This window comes from Dicentrarchus labrax, unplaced genomic scaffold (genome assembly GCF_905237075.1).
Source record: "Dicentrarchus labrax unplaced genomic scaffold, dlabrax2021, whole genome shotgun sequence".
Classification (NCBI taxonomy): domain Eukaryota; kingdom Metazoa; phylum Chordata; class Actinopteri; family Moronidae; genus Dicentrarchus; species Dicentrarchus labrax.
In genome coordinates, this window is record NW_026136704.1 from 24,876,006 (window position 1) to 24,890,986 (window position 14,981).

Consider the following 14,981-nt stretch of genomic DNA (forward strand, 5'->3'; position numbering starts at 1 on the left):
TGCATAATGTAAACAGATAGCAAATTTGTTCATATACACATACAAGTGTTGTGTTGTGTCTGTCTAGTCCACTGGTTGCCTTTTTGTTCCAACACGTGATAAGAACATTTATTATGACATAATGCCTGTCCGTGTTTGGCTCTCATCAACTCAGCTTGCTTGTAATCATACATGATGTTTCAAACCAAATAAACTTAATGTTGAAACTATTAACTGTACCTGTATAACACTTACTGACTATATTGTCTTTACATGGTCATAATTGTTAGCCAAAAAGATGAACTTCAATTATTAATTTGAGCAGGATGCAGTTGTGTAAGTGCTAATGGTAGGAGAGTATAAATAATAATATCAGTAATATGACATAGCAATACTAGAAATAAACATTGCCTACAAATATTACTCATGAAAGCAGAGTCAATTACAAATTTCCAACAGTTGTAGTAATCATAGATAAGTTAGTCATTTACTGATAACTCTGCCTCATAGCAGCATAATCTAAACTACATCATTGAAATGTATTGTTTTCAGGCCAAACCCTGTGAATAAGGGTCAATTCATTAACCTGTGAAGTGTCAGTCTTCAGATATCTTCTGTTTGTCATAGTCACTGGGATCAGGAGTCATAAAACCAAAGCGGTCAGTGTGGGCGGGTTTGATAGGTGGGCCTACCTGTCTTATAACAGTCTGGTTGAACTCTGTTTCTGACATCATCTTCCAAAACCTTCAATGCATGCAGACTTGGACAGATACATTTACAATGCTGCTTGCACCAGTTTTATTTTTCTTTGCATCTTCCATAAAGATTGTCTCAGGGGCAGGTTCGTTCTCTAAAAAAATACAAATGTAAAAATGAATAAGATTTCTATAATGTTCTGCATGTTTTATTTGTGAATATGCTGCATTCATGGTATCAAATGAAACTGAACTAATAATTGTTTGGGGCTTGTATTTGTTCCTGCTGTTTCGACTTATATGAAATCTGTTCTTGCAGATTGGTGCTACCAGTCTGAATTTACATGCAGTAACGCCTGCCCAGGTAAACCTCAATATAAGCCACTGATATTGACAATTTGAATAAGAGAAGAAAATATGTAAAAGTGGAGATATTTTTCTTTTCATCCACAGGGCCAGACGCATGGGGAAGAGTTTCACAGCACTGCCGCGGCAGATCTCAGTCTCCGGTGAACGTTGTTACAAAGAGAGTGCTACCAGATGGACGACTCACTCCTCTTCAGTTCATTGGCTATCAAGACACTTTTCATGGTCGCCTCATAAACACTGGTCACAATGGTATGTTGGGCGATAATTGCAGTTTTATTTCCTTTGGTTAAAAAGAAAAGTCAGTGTGCCTCTGTGTGACGGAATTACCTTGTCTTAAGTAACCTGGCTGTAAAACAGTTGTAAGGTAATTACCTCTGTTGTAAACCAATGAGATAATGTATTAGACGTGGCAGAATGAATAATAATAGCAAAAAAAAAGAAGAAAAAAAAGAAAACCGTAGATATGTGAGCCTGAAGAAGATAGATTTAAAAGATATAAAAAATCTTTCTTGGACTTCTTAATTTCTTACTTCTTCTTTTTTTAAGCCTAAACTTTGAAATGATGACTTTTTCTAGTTCAATTGGATTTGCCCCAAAGTATAAGGATCAACGGAGGAAATCTGGCTGCACCATACAGGGCACTTCAACTTCACCTGCACTGGGGTAAAGATGGAGGTCCGGGATCTGAACACATGATTGACGGAGAACAATTTCCAATGGAGGTATGAATCATGGGGATATATTTTGTGTAGGCAACTATATCAAAATAAATGAAATACTGAATTCTTTTATGCCGTTTACAGATGCATATTGTCCACATAAAAGACGAATACAACTCTTTATCCCAGGCTGTAAGAGACCGCACAGGTGTGGCTGTTCTTGGATTTTTCTTTCAGGTGATTTTATTTGTCATTTTATTTGTTTATCTTGCAAAAAATTGAAGTTTGGTGTAAGTAAGGTGTCCAAAATTAAAAATCCATTATTGGGAATTTAAAGGTACGCGCACAAGAATATGTCATTTGATCCCAAAGTACACAACAAAATAGTGACTTTTCGGTTTGCTTTTATTCAACTGGCACCAGACCTCTTTTACATTTTATGGGCTTGTCATTAAATTAAATGGCCCAAGAATCACGCCTTGAGGTACACCAAAAAATAATTAGACAAAAGAAAGTTTGTAAAACAAAGCATTCATAAGAATTTGCAGTCATCAGTTGATAAATAACTCTACAAAGGGCAGTTTTAAAGATCGCACGATTAAGAAAAACTGAATTAATGTTTAGGAAAAGACATTCTTGTTCCTTTATTATCAAAAGTAACAAAGAAATAAACCTACAACAAGGTTAGTGTGCATGAAAGGTGCAAACATTTTAGGAAAGCATTGTAGATCCTTCAATAAACAATATAAAAATGTGATGATAAGCCCTGAAAGATGCAGCTCTTTGTACCTCAATATTTATTGTACATTGTCCCAACTTTTACAAAAACGTGATTAACTTGAACATTTTATTCTTTAATTTCAGGTGTCCGAGTCTGCAAATAAGAAGTTTGACCCCCTGATAAATGCTCTGAAATATATCACACAACCCAGTACGTCTTATCTGCTGTCATGGAAAAATAAGATAATTGTGCTTCATTATCTTCCAGCCACATTGAATATAGTGTCTTAAATCTGCTGCTGATTGTTCCAGTGCTAGACTAAAGTGCAATTGAGATAACACACTGTCCTAAAACCTTTTTTTTTACAAACCAACAATAAATGAGTTAACAGTGTTGTCACCTTGAACCACTTTATTGTTTAATCATTTTATGCTTACTTGTTAATCCTTTGTAAAACCAGCCAACAGTACAACCCTGAGAGGTGTATCCCTGGAAATGTTCATTCCTCCTCAGAAGAATTTGGCCAAGTACTTTCGCTATGATGGCTCCCTCACTACACCTAACTGTGCAGAAGCTGTCGTCTGGAGCCTGTTTGAAAACACCATCCCTCTCGGCAGGAAACAGGTAATTATCCTTACAAAATTGCATCATCTACCTAGAGGAGGAAAGTTTACGTTTACTGAAGCGCTGCACATAAGTGGCTGTGGTACTGGACGTGGTTCTTTTATTCCAACACATAGTACTTTAGAGAGTGGATTCAGATTTTACATTAAATATGAGACAAACTCACCACATCCACATGGTTTCATTATCATTATTGAGTGCTTTTCCCCCCCTTTTTCCAGCTTGCTGCATTCTCCCAGCTTCAGTTTCTGAATGGAAAGGACATGGTTAATACCTACAGACCAGTGCAGACCTTGAATGGACGGCAGGTGTATTACTCCGGGAGCCATGTTGCTGTGGTTAGCTCTGTGCTACTCATCATATCAGTGCTGGTATCCAGTGCACTCTCCGTGTACACTACAGAATAAAAACTCTGTCTAATTTTACACGACTGTGATGATTGTCAAATACACAAGATGTAACTGTAATGTATATCTAAATGTAAATTATGTAAGTGTGAATCTACTGTATGCACTGTGTGTGATTTTACAAGGACAACCTCATCCTTCAAAACACAAGTCATAAGGATTTTCTCTCTTTGTTTTGTATCAAATATGAATTGTATATTTAAAGGACCAGTGTGTAGGATTTGTGTAGGATAGGCAACCCCCTCGCCCCACCCTCTCATTCCAAGTGTGTAGGACAAAACTACAGTGGCTGTGTGGCCCTATCTAGAGCCAGTGTTTGGTTTGTCCAACATGAAGGGCTCCACTTCCTCTGTAGAGATAAAAGACTCGTTCTAAGGTAACAAAAACACGATTCTGCTTTTCAGGTGATTATAATGAAAACATACCTATTATGTTCTATTTCTGCCAATAGATCCTCCTATTGTTGTATATTTATCATCTCAACATCTCATAACTGATGTATTTTTTTGATTTCTGAAATAAAAACCGTTTTAACGATGACTGATCAATCAGTTGTTTTTAATTTCTTGATTGTAAAATTTAACTTTTGATTGTAAAATGAATGGTGACCGAGAACAGTTCACAGACTAGGGGACTACTAATTGATATAGTTAAACTGTCTCTTGTGATATGTTATCACAGTTATTTCACTTTTGATAATGAAGTGTTTCCTTCCTCTCTTGCAGACATTTGAACTCTCTTTTGTTCTAGTTCAGCTCGTGCCAGCTAATCATAGGGCAAAGTGCACTGTACACTGTTTCCTCTCACCTATTTGTACATCATGCAAATAATGTATTACATGTAATGTAAATAAAAGTATACACCTGATTCCTGCTGGTTAAAACATGTTCGGGGTTTTCTTTGCCTTTTTAGGTGTTTGTTACAGAAATACTATGACCTAAAGTCGTATATACTGCTATTTTATTTCCAGTTGCATATACTTTGCACTGGTATTACTGAAATTTATATAACTTTGGGAACTTATATTATTCAACATAAATAAAAAAATTGAGGTGTTAGGTGTTAAGTTATCAGCATTTGAGGAAAAAAATTAATTGGGCAAACAAATGAAATGAAGTTTCTAAAAACTTAATTTAATTTCACATTGTCAGCTAATTCACATATACTTACATGCATGCTGGACTAGCAATCACTTTGTGAAAGCAAATGGGGATCCAAATAAAGTAAAATTGAATTATATGTATCTGTAAAACTCTCAGTTTTATTTTGAAAATCTTCTCTAGTCCAGGCTAGAGCTGCAAGAGTCACTTCCACCAAGATCCACTATGTGGCAGCACCGAACAAATCTGAAGTCCTGATTCTGCTTGCATTCAATTCGGGCTTGCAGTTGGTGGTCAGTGGTGGAAAGTAACTAAGTACATTTACTCTAGTATTGTACTTAAGTACAATTTTGAGGTACTTTTACTTTACTTGAATAGTTCCATTGTATACGTATACTCCACATCTGAGGGCAATATTGTACGTTTTGCTACATTTATGTGACAGCTACAGTCACAGTAACAAACAAAACACATGATCAGTTTCTAAAATATGATATGTGCTATAGATAAAATAAAGCTGCAACATTTACATACTACTTACATGTTAAAGCATCCGTAATATTCAAATTATATGTTGTATATAATTATATACAGTAACTTTCTGAAAGAGACCATTCTGCCCAACAAGTACTTTTTGCTGTTAATACATCAGCAGTTTTTTAGTGAAATCTTTAATGTTGGACAAAGTATTTTGGTACCTTAAAAGATGTGAGTACATCACTGCATATAGTCTTTAAAAAAAAGTGCATGCACATCGTGTAACTTTTTATTTCTATCTTTAGGAGCCCTGCAGAAGTTTTATCTCCCGTTTGGTGACTCGCTATCGAACCCACAGCCATGATGTAATGAGAAAGTTCGACTTTTGACTGGCCAGAAACAGGAATTGTGGCTTTTTGTGGTATGTGCGTATGTGTGTGCACATATATTTCTTTCCAGTTGCCGCCAAAGGTTGTAACTGTTCAAACATGATTCAATTTAACAGTCTTAAGGGCATTTTCTGATTGAATAAACAATTGCAATACTCAGTGGCAATCACTTAGATATAATATCTACATTCACAGCTGCCATTACACAACAGAAGATCTCTGTCTGAGATCAGTCATCATAGGTAAAACATAATTTAATCAGTCCTAAGCAGTTCCCCTAGGAGGATAATACCTACTGTGTCATTAGATGCTGCGCTTGTTTTTGGCACCTTGACGCTATCTATATCACCTTAAGTACTGGAGGAGATCACTTTGGATATAATCCCATGTTGCACAGGAATAGATGTCTGATGCAAGCACATCCTGTAGCGCAACAGTGCTGAGATAATCTGCAGGATGCACAGTCATGCTGGCCTGCTGCAGAGGGTCACTCCTTGTGTTCTTGAACAAGACACACGTGAACTCATTATCCCCCCAAAATGCAACCGTTATTTGTGTGTGCGTGCATGTGTTAATACTGTTAGTTTCGGATTCCCTGCAGCAAATTAAGCTCTTGTCAATTCTTGCATTCACAACCTTTTGTAGCAATCTGCTACATTACTGTCTGCTTGTCTTTTCTTCTTTCTTTTTTTCTCACAAGGACATCTTTTCTCGGTTTGTGTGCACCGCCCATCCCCCACTTCCTCTTATTTCACTTGGTGTGACTCTGAGGTTTAGGTTGTCGTGACAACGGAGGACACAGGCCCGTCTCTATTCTATTTGCGAAGTTTCTGTTGTTGCAAGCATATTGCACACTTGCTGCTAGGATAGGGAAGAGCCTTGCACCACCATCCCCCACCCACACCTTGTCAGAAACATGCAGGCGTGAATGAGTTCTCAGAAATATAAAACAGATATCAATCGCTTCCTGTAATACATACAGTAGATTTTGGACTTGCATGCCAGTAAAATATAAAATATGTGAGGAGAGTGCTAAGGGGCACCATATTCCCTTTGAAAACGTTAAACCGCTTCAACGTCTCTAAAATGAGCTCACTTAATCTATATATCTGCTAATAATTTTCGATTTCCTTTGATCTTTTATCATTATGTTGCTGTTTCAAAGTAAAAGCCTCAATGCTGCATTGTTAAGGAGTATTTTGTCCAAAGATAATTGGTACATATCCACTTAAATTATTACTGGGATCAATATCTATCTGCTTACATGTCTTTTGACTTCTTTTTTAAAAGCAATGTGTTGTCTCTTAACTGTATGTCCTTAAAAGGGATGAGCTCATGCTTGGCAACAGCTTGAATTTGCATGTATATGTGTGTGTGTGTGTGTGTGTGTGTGTGTGTGTGTGTGTGTGTGTGTGTGTGTGTAAAGTAACTAAGTACACTTCCTAAAAAAGTTAAATTCTAAGAGACTGTTACTTTTCTCGAATTTCTAGATTGTGAAACTTTTTTCCACAGTAGTACATTTATCTGAAGGGCTCCTTTACAGAGTAATATTGTACATCAAATATATATATATATAATACACTGAAATATAAAGTATTGTTAGAATCATTACCCGAAAGTATATGAAGTATCCACCTGGAGCATCTACAGATTCATACATACAATTTTAATTATTATTATTATTATTATTATTATTATTATTTTTCAATTAAGCATTAATCATTATTTCTCAAAAAACATAAAAACATGTAATATATTTTACAATGAAATGACTCAAATTAAAGGGTAATGTTCACAAACTTGAGTAGATGTTTCAAATACTATTTCCCACCACTGTGTGTGTGTGTGCATGCATGAATGTACACATCTGCATACACTTCCATGCGTGTGTGTGTGTGTGTGTGTGTGTGTATGTGTGTATGTGTGGGTGTGTGTGTGTGTGTGTGACTGTTAGAGCTTTTCCTGTGTGAACCACGTGGCTCATACGGGGGTTAATATAAAGATCACGTTCACTTCTGGGTTTTCTTTCTTCTTCGGAGTCCAAACTGGTAAGACCCTGACAGCAAGTTACTTTTGGTCGCTGCTTGTATTTGATTTACATGTCCAATATAAATGCACTAAAATATACAGTTGTTACAGTTTTATGTGTCATTAAATGTACATGTACAATGTCAGCATTATTTTAAGCAACATTACTGTCAAATATTGTGGATGCAACTGCTAACAAACTGTTTTCATGTTTCCCAGTTATAAAATGATGTTAGAGAACGTTCTTGTGTCACATTTTATCTGTGAAAACTTGCTTTTACTCAACCCGTCATGTCTTCAGTGTTTGCGGCGGAGCGACCAGAAACTACTGATGTACAGTGTTGTCACCCATAAAGTAGAAAGCACTACTAAACTTCATTACACAGTGTAGTGTTTCCTACTTTATGGATGAGTATACTGTTGGCTGCAGAGAAATGTAAAGAAGAAACCAACGGACTCTGTGAGAAGGATTTTAAAACCAGTTGAATTTCTATGTTGCTTTTGTCATTTAATTGTATTAATTTATTACAAATTGATAAATTGATATTGTAATGTAAATGTTTTATCAGAATAGAAAATGATTTTTCTACTACTATAATAAAATTGTAGACAGTACAAACAAGTAGTTGAGATATCTGGTTAAAAGAAAGCAGGTAAGCATTGTACAAATTCAAGATTATTTATTTATTTTCAGTTTCTGCTTTATAGTTATTACATTGATAACATGATTACAGTCTTTTCTTTTATACAAAGTTTCTGTTGAGATTTTTTTTTTACATAAAAACTGCTGCAAAACTCAAAAACTATGAGCCAAATATAGAAAATACATAAACAGGATATAAGGCAAATATGAACATTCTATATTAATACACTGTGGTCTGCAAAAAACTGAGACTAAATGTGTATTATTAAGGCTAAAATAATGTATCCATTGCCATCCGATATATTTGAAATAATTACAGTTTGTTCATATTATAATACACATATATGAAATTTCATTTTGTAAATTCATTTTTGTGAAAGTGCATAAAGTAGAAGCACCGTGAAAGTGAGTTCATTTTTTTAATGTGGTTTTTGAGTTTTTAAACATGTATGATTTGTCATTTTTGTCAAAAATGTTCAATAAATGAATTATCTGACAATATAATAAGGACTATTTTTATCCTGATTTACACTGGTAATACTGGCTTAATTAGTTGCTTATCTGCACAAACCCTCATTGGCTTGCAATCTAAAGCAGGTGCAGTGCCATACTATAATAAAAAAAATATAATAATAATAAATAAAAAATATATTTTTTGACACATAAAATGTCAATTTAACTATTTTTTCAAATAAAAACTGCTTATTTCTCACTGTGTCTGAGACTTGGCATCTGTAGCAAACATCCTAGCGTGGTGTTTTCTTCTAATCCCAGGGCAACGGCTGAAGGTAGTTTGATGGAACCAAACCTCGCCGTCCGTGCAGATCCCCCTAAAAAAGATAGACATATACAAAAAAGAGATGACGGTTAAACTTGTGTGCAAAATTCAATGCAAAAATTAAGTGACAATCATTGCAATGACACTCACATAGTAAAACCCATCTTGATCCATGTCACCTAACACATATATGATGTCTCCTGAACGAAAGCCAAGTTCGACCTTTGAGAGACAAAAAGAGGAAAAACTTTAATGTTTTGAAACATCACCACAAGCCACCTTTTTGTATTTTGAACAAGAGATAAGAGTGTAAAACGTGGTTAAATACATAATGTGGTTCATGTGTCATTATAGTGCTTACTTCACTGTCCATGTTGGGTGAACTTTCCCATGGATCATAGTCAAATAAGGCCACCATTCGTCGAACAACTACATCATCAGGGATACTGCCTATGTCGCTCAGATCTGGCGTGAAAGACATACCTGTGGGCCAAAACACACAAACACTCTATTTGAAATCACTTAACTTTAATGGTAAAATAATAAAAATAGAGAACCAGTGTGCACAGGGGTCAGATAGAGCATTTTACCATAAAACATTAACAAACTAACTTTGAAAAAGTGCACTGAAAGAAATAATTTATCATTTAGAATGTATTCAAATATACACTTGTGATTTGTGTGTTACTTCTACTTATTATATGTTGTAGCATCTTTTTTATTAACTTTAGCAACTTCCTACAGTTATAAACATTCATCCAGAGAGCAGCTCAGTGCAAACCGCCTCTCACCCCTACAGCTACAGCACAGTGTCCTACAGAAACAGGCCCGATACCTGCGTGGTCCACAGGAAGGAATCCCTGCTGCATGAGTAGATGCTTCAGGTACTCATCATCCACTGGGATTTCAGCCACCATGTTACTTGGCACATAACCGGAGAGACCACCGGACTCACCGTGATAGAAACCATCGGAGTCTTTGTCTCCACACACCTGATAAATGTAGATACAGTTGGTTTTATTACTGTTTTTTAGGATTTGAAAGAGAAATGCATGTAAATATTTTCCTGTTGCAGCAGAAGACAGTAAAAAGGTGGCAAATCACATCAATCAGTTGGAAATGGTGACAGGAAATAAAGAAAAAAAAGCTCATATCTTTGTGCACCCTCAGCTGCCCTGAATCTAGCACAAACAGGAAACACCATCATGTTCTTTCAAAGAAGCTTTTCAAAAGTAATGAAGTGAGAAAATAAAACTCAAACATATGAGTTATACATGCCAGCACACTTAAAGAGAACCATGAAACACTGTACACCATTTACCTGCACGACTTTAACATCGAGTTGCAAAAGTAAAAGACGTCACATTTGTTTTTACCTTGATTATCTGGCCTGGTACAAAAGGCAGCTCCTCTGCAGCCGTCTCATAGTTGGGAGACATTGCAGCAGGGTTGTATGGGTAAAGGGCCACAAAGAGTCGGACGGTGGGTATGGACACCTGGCTCGCAGTCTCCAGTTCCCATTCTGCAAGCTCCTCCGGAGTAGGAATCCTCACTTCATCTGGGTATATCAAAACATCCAACTCCAGACTCGTCTCCATTTACAGCAGCGTGAGCGCTCGACTGTCCACAGACAGATGGCCGCTGTAGACAGCAGACCTCTCCTTACCCTTATCCTAATTTGAGGTAACTAAGCTAAGCAGAAGGACCAGTAATCCTCTTTGAAGCAAGAGAGAGAGAGATTCATTAGTTCAGCACTGTCGGTTGCACTGTAAGACTGTGCAATGCAAAGTAATGGTTTTTTCAAAACGTTGCAAAAGAAACCACTAATATGTTATCTGGGGAAGATAACAACATGAATTTCTTTTAAGATTGTATTAATAGAGAGTATAATAAATGTATCTCTGCCCTCAAATACAGGTTTTCCAAGTGTGGATTGAAAAATAGTCAGGATAATTCCCAGTACTGGAATATATAGGTAAAGAAAAAGGTTTTGAACCCTTTAATTTTCTCTTAAATCACTATTAGATTAATTGATTGTCTTAGAAAACACTTAAGTTGAAACGTAATTAAAGTTTGTGGGTTTTTTGCATAGGATCTGGTCTATGATCTTTCCTGTTGTCAAAAAGCTAATTTTGACTGTGAAACCACACAACACATGAAAAAAAAAAACAAATAAAACTCAAATTCCATGAAGACATTTTAGTACAATATTCGCATTCTTTGAAATGTCGAGCTGTGGTTATGTGACAAAGGGTATTTTTCTAGACTCCTCCTCCTCCTACCTTGACCCAGTTTACACTTCACTGAAAGTCAACACTTCCTCTCTTGACCTCAGGCCAGGTCAGCAGGTGATAATCTCCTCCTGCAGAAGAAGGGAAGCGTCAACAATTGTGTGTGTGTGTGTGTGTGTGTGTGTGTGTGTGTGAGAGAGAGAGAGAGAGAGAGAGAGAGAGAGAGAGAGAGAGAGAGAGAGAGAGAGAGAGAGAGAGGATTAAGAGATGTAGGTGAAAAAACACAGAAAGGTGCAAACTGGGGACACATCTGACAGAATTGTGCTTTTTTTCTATCGACTCTCAGAAAAATTTAGCTATTAGCTATTTTATTAATTCTTATTTTATTATTATTATTATTATTATTATTTTTACCTTTCACATTTGAACCCATAAACATTAGAGAGCGCCACACTAACAAATCTCCACATATAGTCTCATCTTTGGCAACATGGATGTTTTATAAAATGTGAGATGTTGATGAAATGAACCACTGAACATTTTCTTTTACTTGCCTTTAGCTGTTAATTAGGTTTTGGTTCATTCATCTGTCTCATTTGCTCATGTTTTTGTATGACCTCATTACTTTGTGTATCTTTTAGATCAATTTTCTTTAGATATGTCTTTGTTTATTTAGTACCGATTAAAAACTCTATGTTTTTTAATCTTGTAGCCTTTGATTGTGGTTCTTTCTTCTCCTTTCGACTGTGTTTGTATTGACGTGGGTTGCGAGCTGCCGCATACTTGTCATAATTGTCCTTACAGGAATAAATTAAGTTGAATTGTATTGAATTGTTTTCCTGCCAATTAATGGTTGCTCTGGGTCAGCACTGGTGGAATATAACAAAGTTCTTCTCAAGTACTGTACTTAAAGGGCTGTGACGTGTGGAAAAATACAAAGGGCCCTATCTGCAGCCAGTGTTTGATCTGTCCATTCTGGGCTACTGTAGAAACATGGCAGTTCAACATAGCGGACTCCATGGTAGCCGTGACGTCTGTAGATAAAAGTGACTCATTCTAAGGTAACAAAAACATAATGATTCTTATATTCAGGGGATTTTACACAAATTAAAACATACCTATGGATAGTATATTACATTATCTCAATAGATCCTTCTAAATGTTAAACACTGAACCTTTAAGTATAAATTCTAAAGAATACTTGTACTTTAGTTAGTATTTCAATTGTATGCAACTTTATACTTCTTCTCCACTAAATCTCAAGGGCAGCTTGTACTTTTTACTGCACTACATTTGTCTGACAGATTTAGTTACTAGTTACTTTTCAGATTACAGTTTTTCATACTCTTCCTTTCCAGTAAAAACCACATAACTCCAAATTTGGTGACTATTTAAAAACCTTGTTACTTGCGGTTCTCACAGTGACGTTACAAACATTAGATGATCTTATAGGATATGATGCATTGCTGATTAAACTACCCAACAGTATATAAAGTCGTTTAAATTAGCTCAAATTTACACAGCATTTAACATACACATATTATAACAGTGATATTAAATCAAAAACATCAATAACACTTTTTTCTGCATTTACTTTTGCAGATAATACTTTAAAACTTTTACTCAAGTAAAGTTTTTAATGCAGGACTTTTACTTGTAGTGGAACATTTTCACAATGTGGTATTGATACCCCGAGTAAAGGATCAGAATACTTCTTTCACTGCTGTGGGTCAGTACGTCTTTATAACCTGAGAACAGTTTCATTCGTGCAGGTTTCAAAAGATAGTCCTGTGGTTTCAGAAGTTTTTTCACAACACCACTACTTTCAGTTCCAGTTTTGGCCAGAAGAGGGAGCTGCGGGCAGTTGTCTCTTCATCTAGTCTAAGTATCTCATATTGCTCATTTGATAAAAGAATGTACACTCACTGTAACAAGTGATTCTAGGTGTGTGGTGGTAGATGAAAAAGGGGCTGTGATAAAAAACTGTAGGCTTTAATAAGCATCTTCTGCTCTCAGTATGTTAATAAAATAGCTGCACAAATCCAAAACTCACCAGCAGAGTTTGCTCTTTGCATCACTCACAAGCATTTGGCCTTGAGGACAGGAAATGGTGTGATCTCAGATTACATTTCAGGGACGCCCTGCGAGCTGCCCTGCAAATATGATTATGTCATGGCTAAAAAATACAGAAGATATAAGGTCAAAATGTGGGAGTCTGTCCAGGAATCTGTGTGCCATTATGCTCATAATAATAAATGATCATCTTCCTTAAATTCAGTCCCGCCCTCAGACCAAACCTTATTTTACCTTTAAAATATGACTCTGGGAAAAGCAGGGAAACATTTAAAAAGATCAATTTATTGTCAAACTGAGAAGCCAGAAGGAGATTTTGTTTTAATGTTAAATTTAGACATGAAACGTCATGAATGCTGTACAGTAAAAACATTGTAACATTATAAAAAGTGCTGATTCACTGTCAAGTCTTGTTGTGTCATTGATTTTACAATTATCATGATGGTAATTTGATATGATGTCGGTTCAGTGTTGTTGTTCTGGCCAGCGTTTCATTGTAGGTTATGCACATTGGTCTTGTGCTTTACTTGGATAGAATGGATTAGTATTTCTCTGTCAACTCATCCTTAAATCAACCAATCAATCAATCGATCAACCAATCACTCAGTAGTTTTGAAAATACCTTTGCACTTTTTTAGCCATGGGAAAACAAGTGGTGGAAAGTAACAAAGTGCATCCGTTCAGTGCATACAAAGTATTGTACTTAAAAATTTGACTTTCCTTGAGTATTTCATTTTTTTGTTTGTTTCATTGCTACTTTTTACTTTATTGTACAAAACAAAGTAAATATATATTGTACATTTTACTCCACTACATTTATTTGACAGCATTAAATATTTTTTATTTTTATTTTTTATTTTTTAATCTACAGACGGCGTGGGTTGCCTTCCATGGAGCCCGCCATGTTGAACCACTATGTTTTCTACACTAGCCCAGAATGGACAAACCATACGCTGGCTGTAGATAGTGCCTTTTGCAGCCTCTGTAGTGTCTCCTGCTTCACAGCCCCTTTTCATTTCCAGGTTGTCGAACACAGATGTGAGTGGTATTCGGTTACTTGCAATCTGCAACTACACACTGGTCCTTCAAAGCAGCAACAAGCAACTTTCATTTTGTGTTGATTCTGGCGACCCCTGTGGACAAAAGCGGCAGTGTTTCTGCCCCCTCATTTCATTGATTTCAACAGGAATTCGACCAAATCTGACCCAGTGGCAGGCAATTAGAATAATTATGATATTATATTATTCAATACTATGAATGCATGACTTATTCTTTATATGATGTATTTTTACACTGTGGTATTTCTACTTTTACTCAAGTTAAGGATTCAAACACTTCTTCCAAAGCTCCTGCTTTCACTGAAAATTGTGTTCAGTTCTGGATAAAATTGAATTTTTGGTCCCGATTTGGACAATGTGGGCTTCATGTGGAACAATGAATTTGTGCCACCTCTGTATCGGACTCGCTCCTCGACATGGGCCAAAAAATGCAGCCAAATGCAGGTTGAACCATCATACTTTAGCCCCCACAGTAAGATGCTGTGTCACACCTACACCCCCCATCATCAATCAGTTTGTACACACCTCTGGCTCCAGGAGACTCCATTACCCACAAGGCCTTTCGCCCAGCTGCTCCCATCCATCCATCCATCCATCCATCCCCTATACCCTCTGGTTCCCATGTATGGAGTGTTACATCATTGGCACAGACACCCACCTTTCTGACTGATGACGCAGCCCAGGGAGAGTGTGTGAGAAGGAGGAGGAGGAGGAGGGGTGAGGAAGGGAGGGAAGAGAGGAGAGGGTGTC

The 14,981-nt window shown here is 36.5% G+C and overlaps 2 protein-coding genes across 3 annotated transcripts; one reads left to right on the forward strand and one right to left on the reverse strand.

Annotated features, from left to right (window-relative positions):
- Positions 1–728: 728 nt before the first annotated feature.
- Positions 729–3,994, forward strand: ca4b (carbonic anhydrase IV b). The gene is made up of 8 exons (XM_051399162.1): positions 729–820; positions 994–1,038; positions 1,128–1,292; positions 1,620–1,765; positions 1,847–1,939; positions 2,567–2,633; positions 2,884–3,047; positions 3,269–3,994. Exons 1-8 carry the CDS (start codon positions 733–735, stop codon positions 3,452–3,454), a joined length of 954 nt encoding a protein of 317 aa, XP_051255122.1. The 5' UTR covers positions 729–732; the 3' UTR covers positions 3,455–3,994.
- Positions 3,995–8,108: 4,114 nt separating this feature from the next.
- On the reverse strand, positions 8,109–14,977 carry si:ch211-105f12.2 (RIMS-binding protein 2-like). Of its 2 annotated transcripts, none has more exons than XM_051397748.1 (7): positions 14,890–14,977; positions 11,152–11,231; positions 10,246–10,585; positions 9,705–9,861; positions 9,231–9,352; positions 9,020–9,091; positions 8,109–8,921 (listed from the first exon to the last, which is right to left on the reverse strand). In XM_051397748.1, exons 3-7 carry the CDS (start codon positions 10,465–10,467, stop codon positions 8,856–8,858), a joined length of 639 nt encoding a protein of 212 aa, XP_051253708.1. In that variant the 5' UTR covers positions 10,468–10,585; positions 11,152–11,231; positions 14,890–14,977; the 3' UTR covers positions 8,109–8,855. The 2 variants fall into 2 exon arrangements, with proteins under 2 accessions (XP_051253708.1, XP_051253706.1); XM_051397746.1 differs by lacking the exon at positions 14,890–14,977 and adding an exon at positions 14,757–14,870.
- Positions 14,978–14,981: the final 4 nt, after the last annotated feature.

Bases quoted from the DNA above. Each gene is read 5' to 3' on its own strand.
- si:ch211-105f12.2 (XM_051397748.1), bottom strand. From the start codon at position 10,467: ATGGAGACGAGTCTGGAGTTGGATGTTTTGATATACCCAGATGAAGTG. The intron at 9,092-9,230 runs GTAAGCACTATA...TGTCTCTCAAAG, and splicing joins CACCCAACATGGACAGTGAA to GTCGAACTTGGCTTTCGTTC. The intron at 8,922-9,019 runs GTGAGTGTCATT...TATCTTTTTTAG, and splicing joins ATCAAGATGGGTTTTACTAT to GGGGATCTGCACGGACGGCG.
- ca4b (XM_051399162.1), top strand. From the start codon at position 733: ATGCAGACTTGGACAGATACATTTACAATGCTGCTTGCACCAGTTTTA. The intron at 1,293-1,619 runs GTATGTTGGGCG...GACTTTTTCTAG, and splicing joins CATAAACACTGGTCACAATG to TTCAATTGGATTTGCCCCAA. The intron at 2,634-2,883 runs GTACGTCTTATC...TTGTAAAACCAG, and splicing joins GAAATATATCACACAACCCA to CCAACAGTACAACCCTGAGA.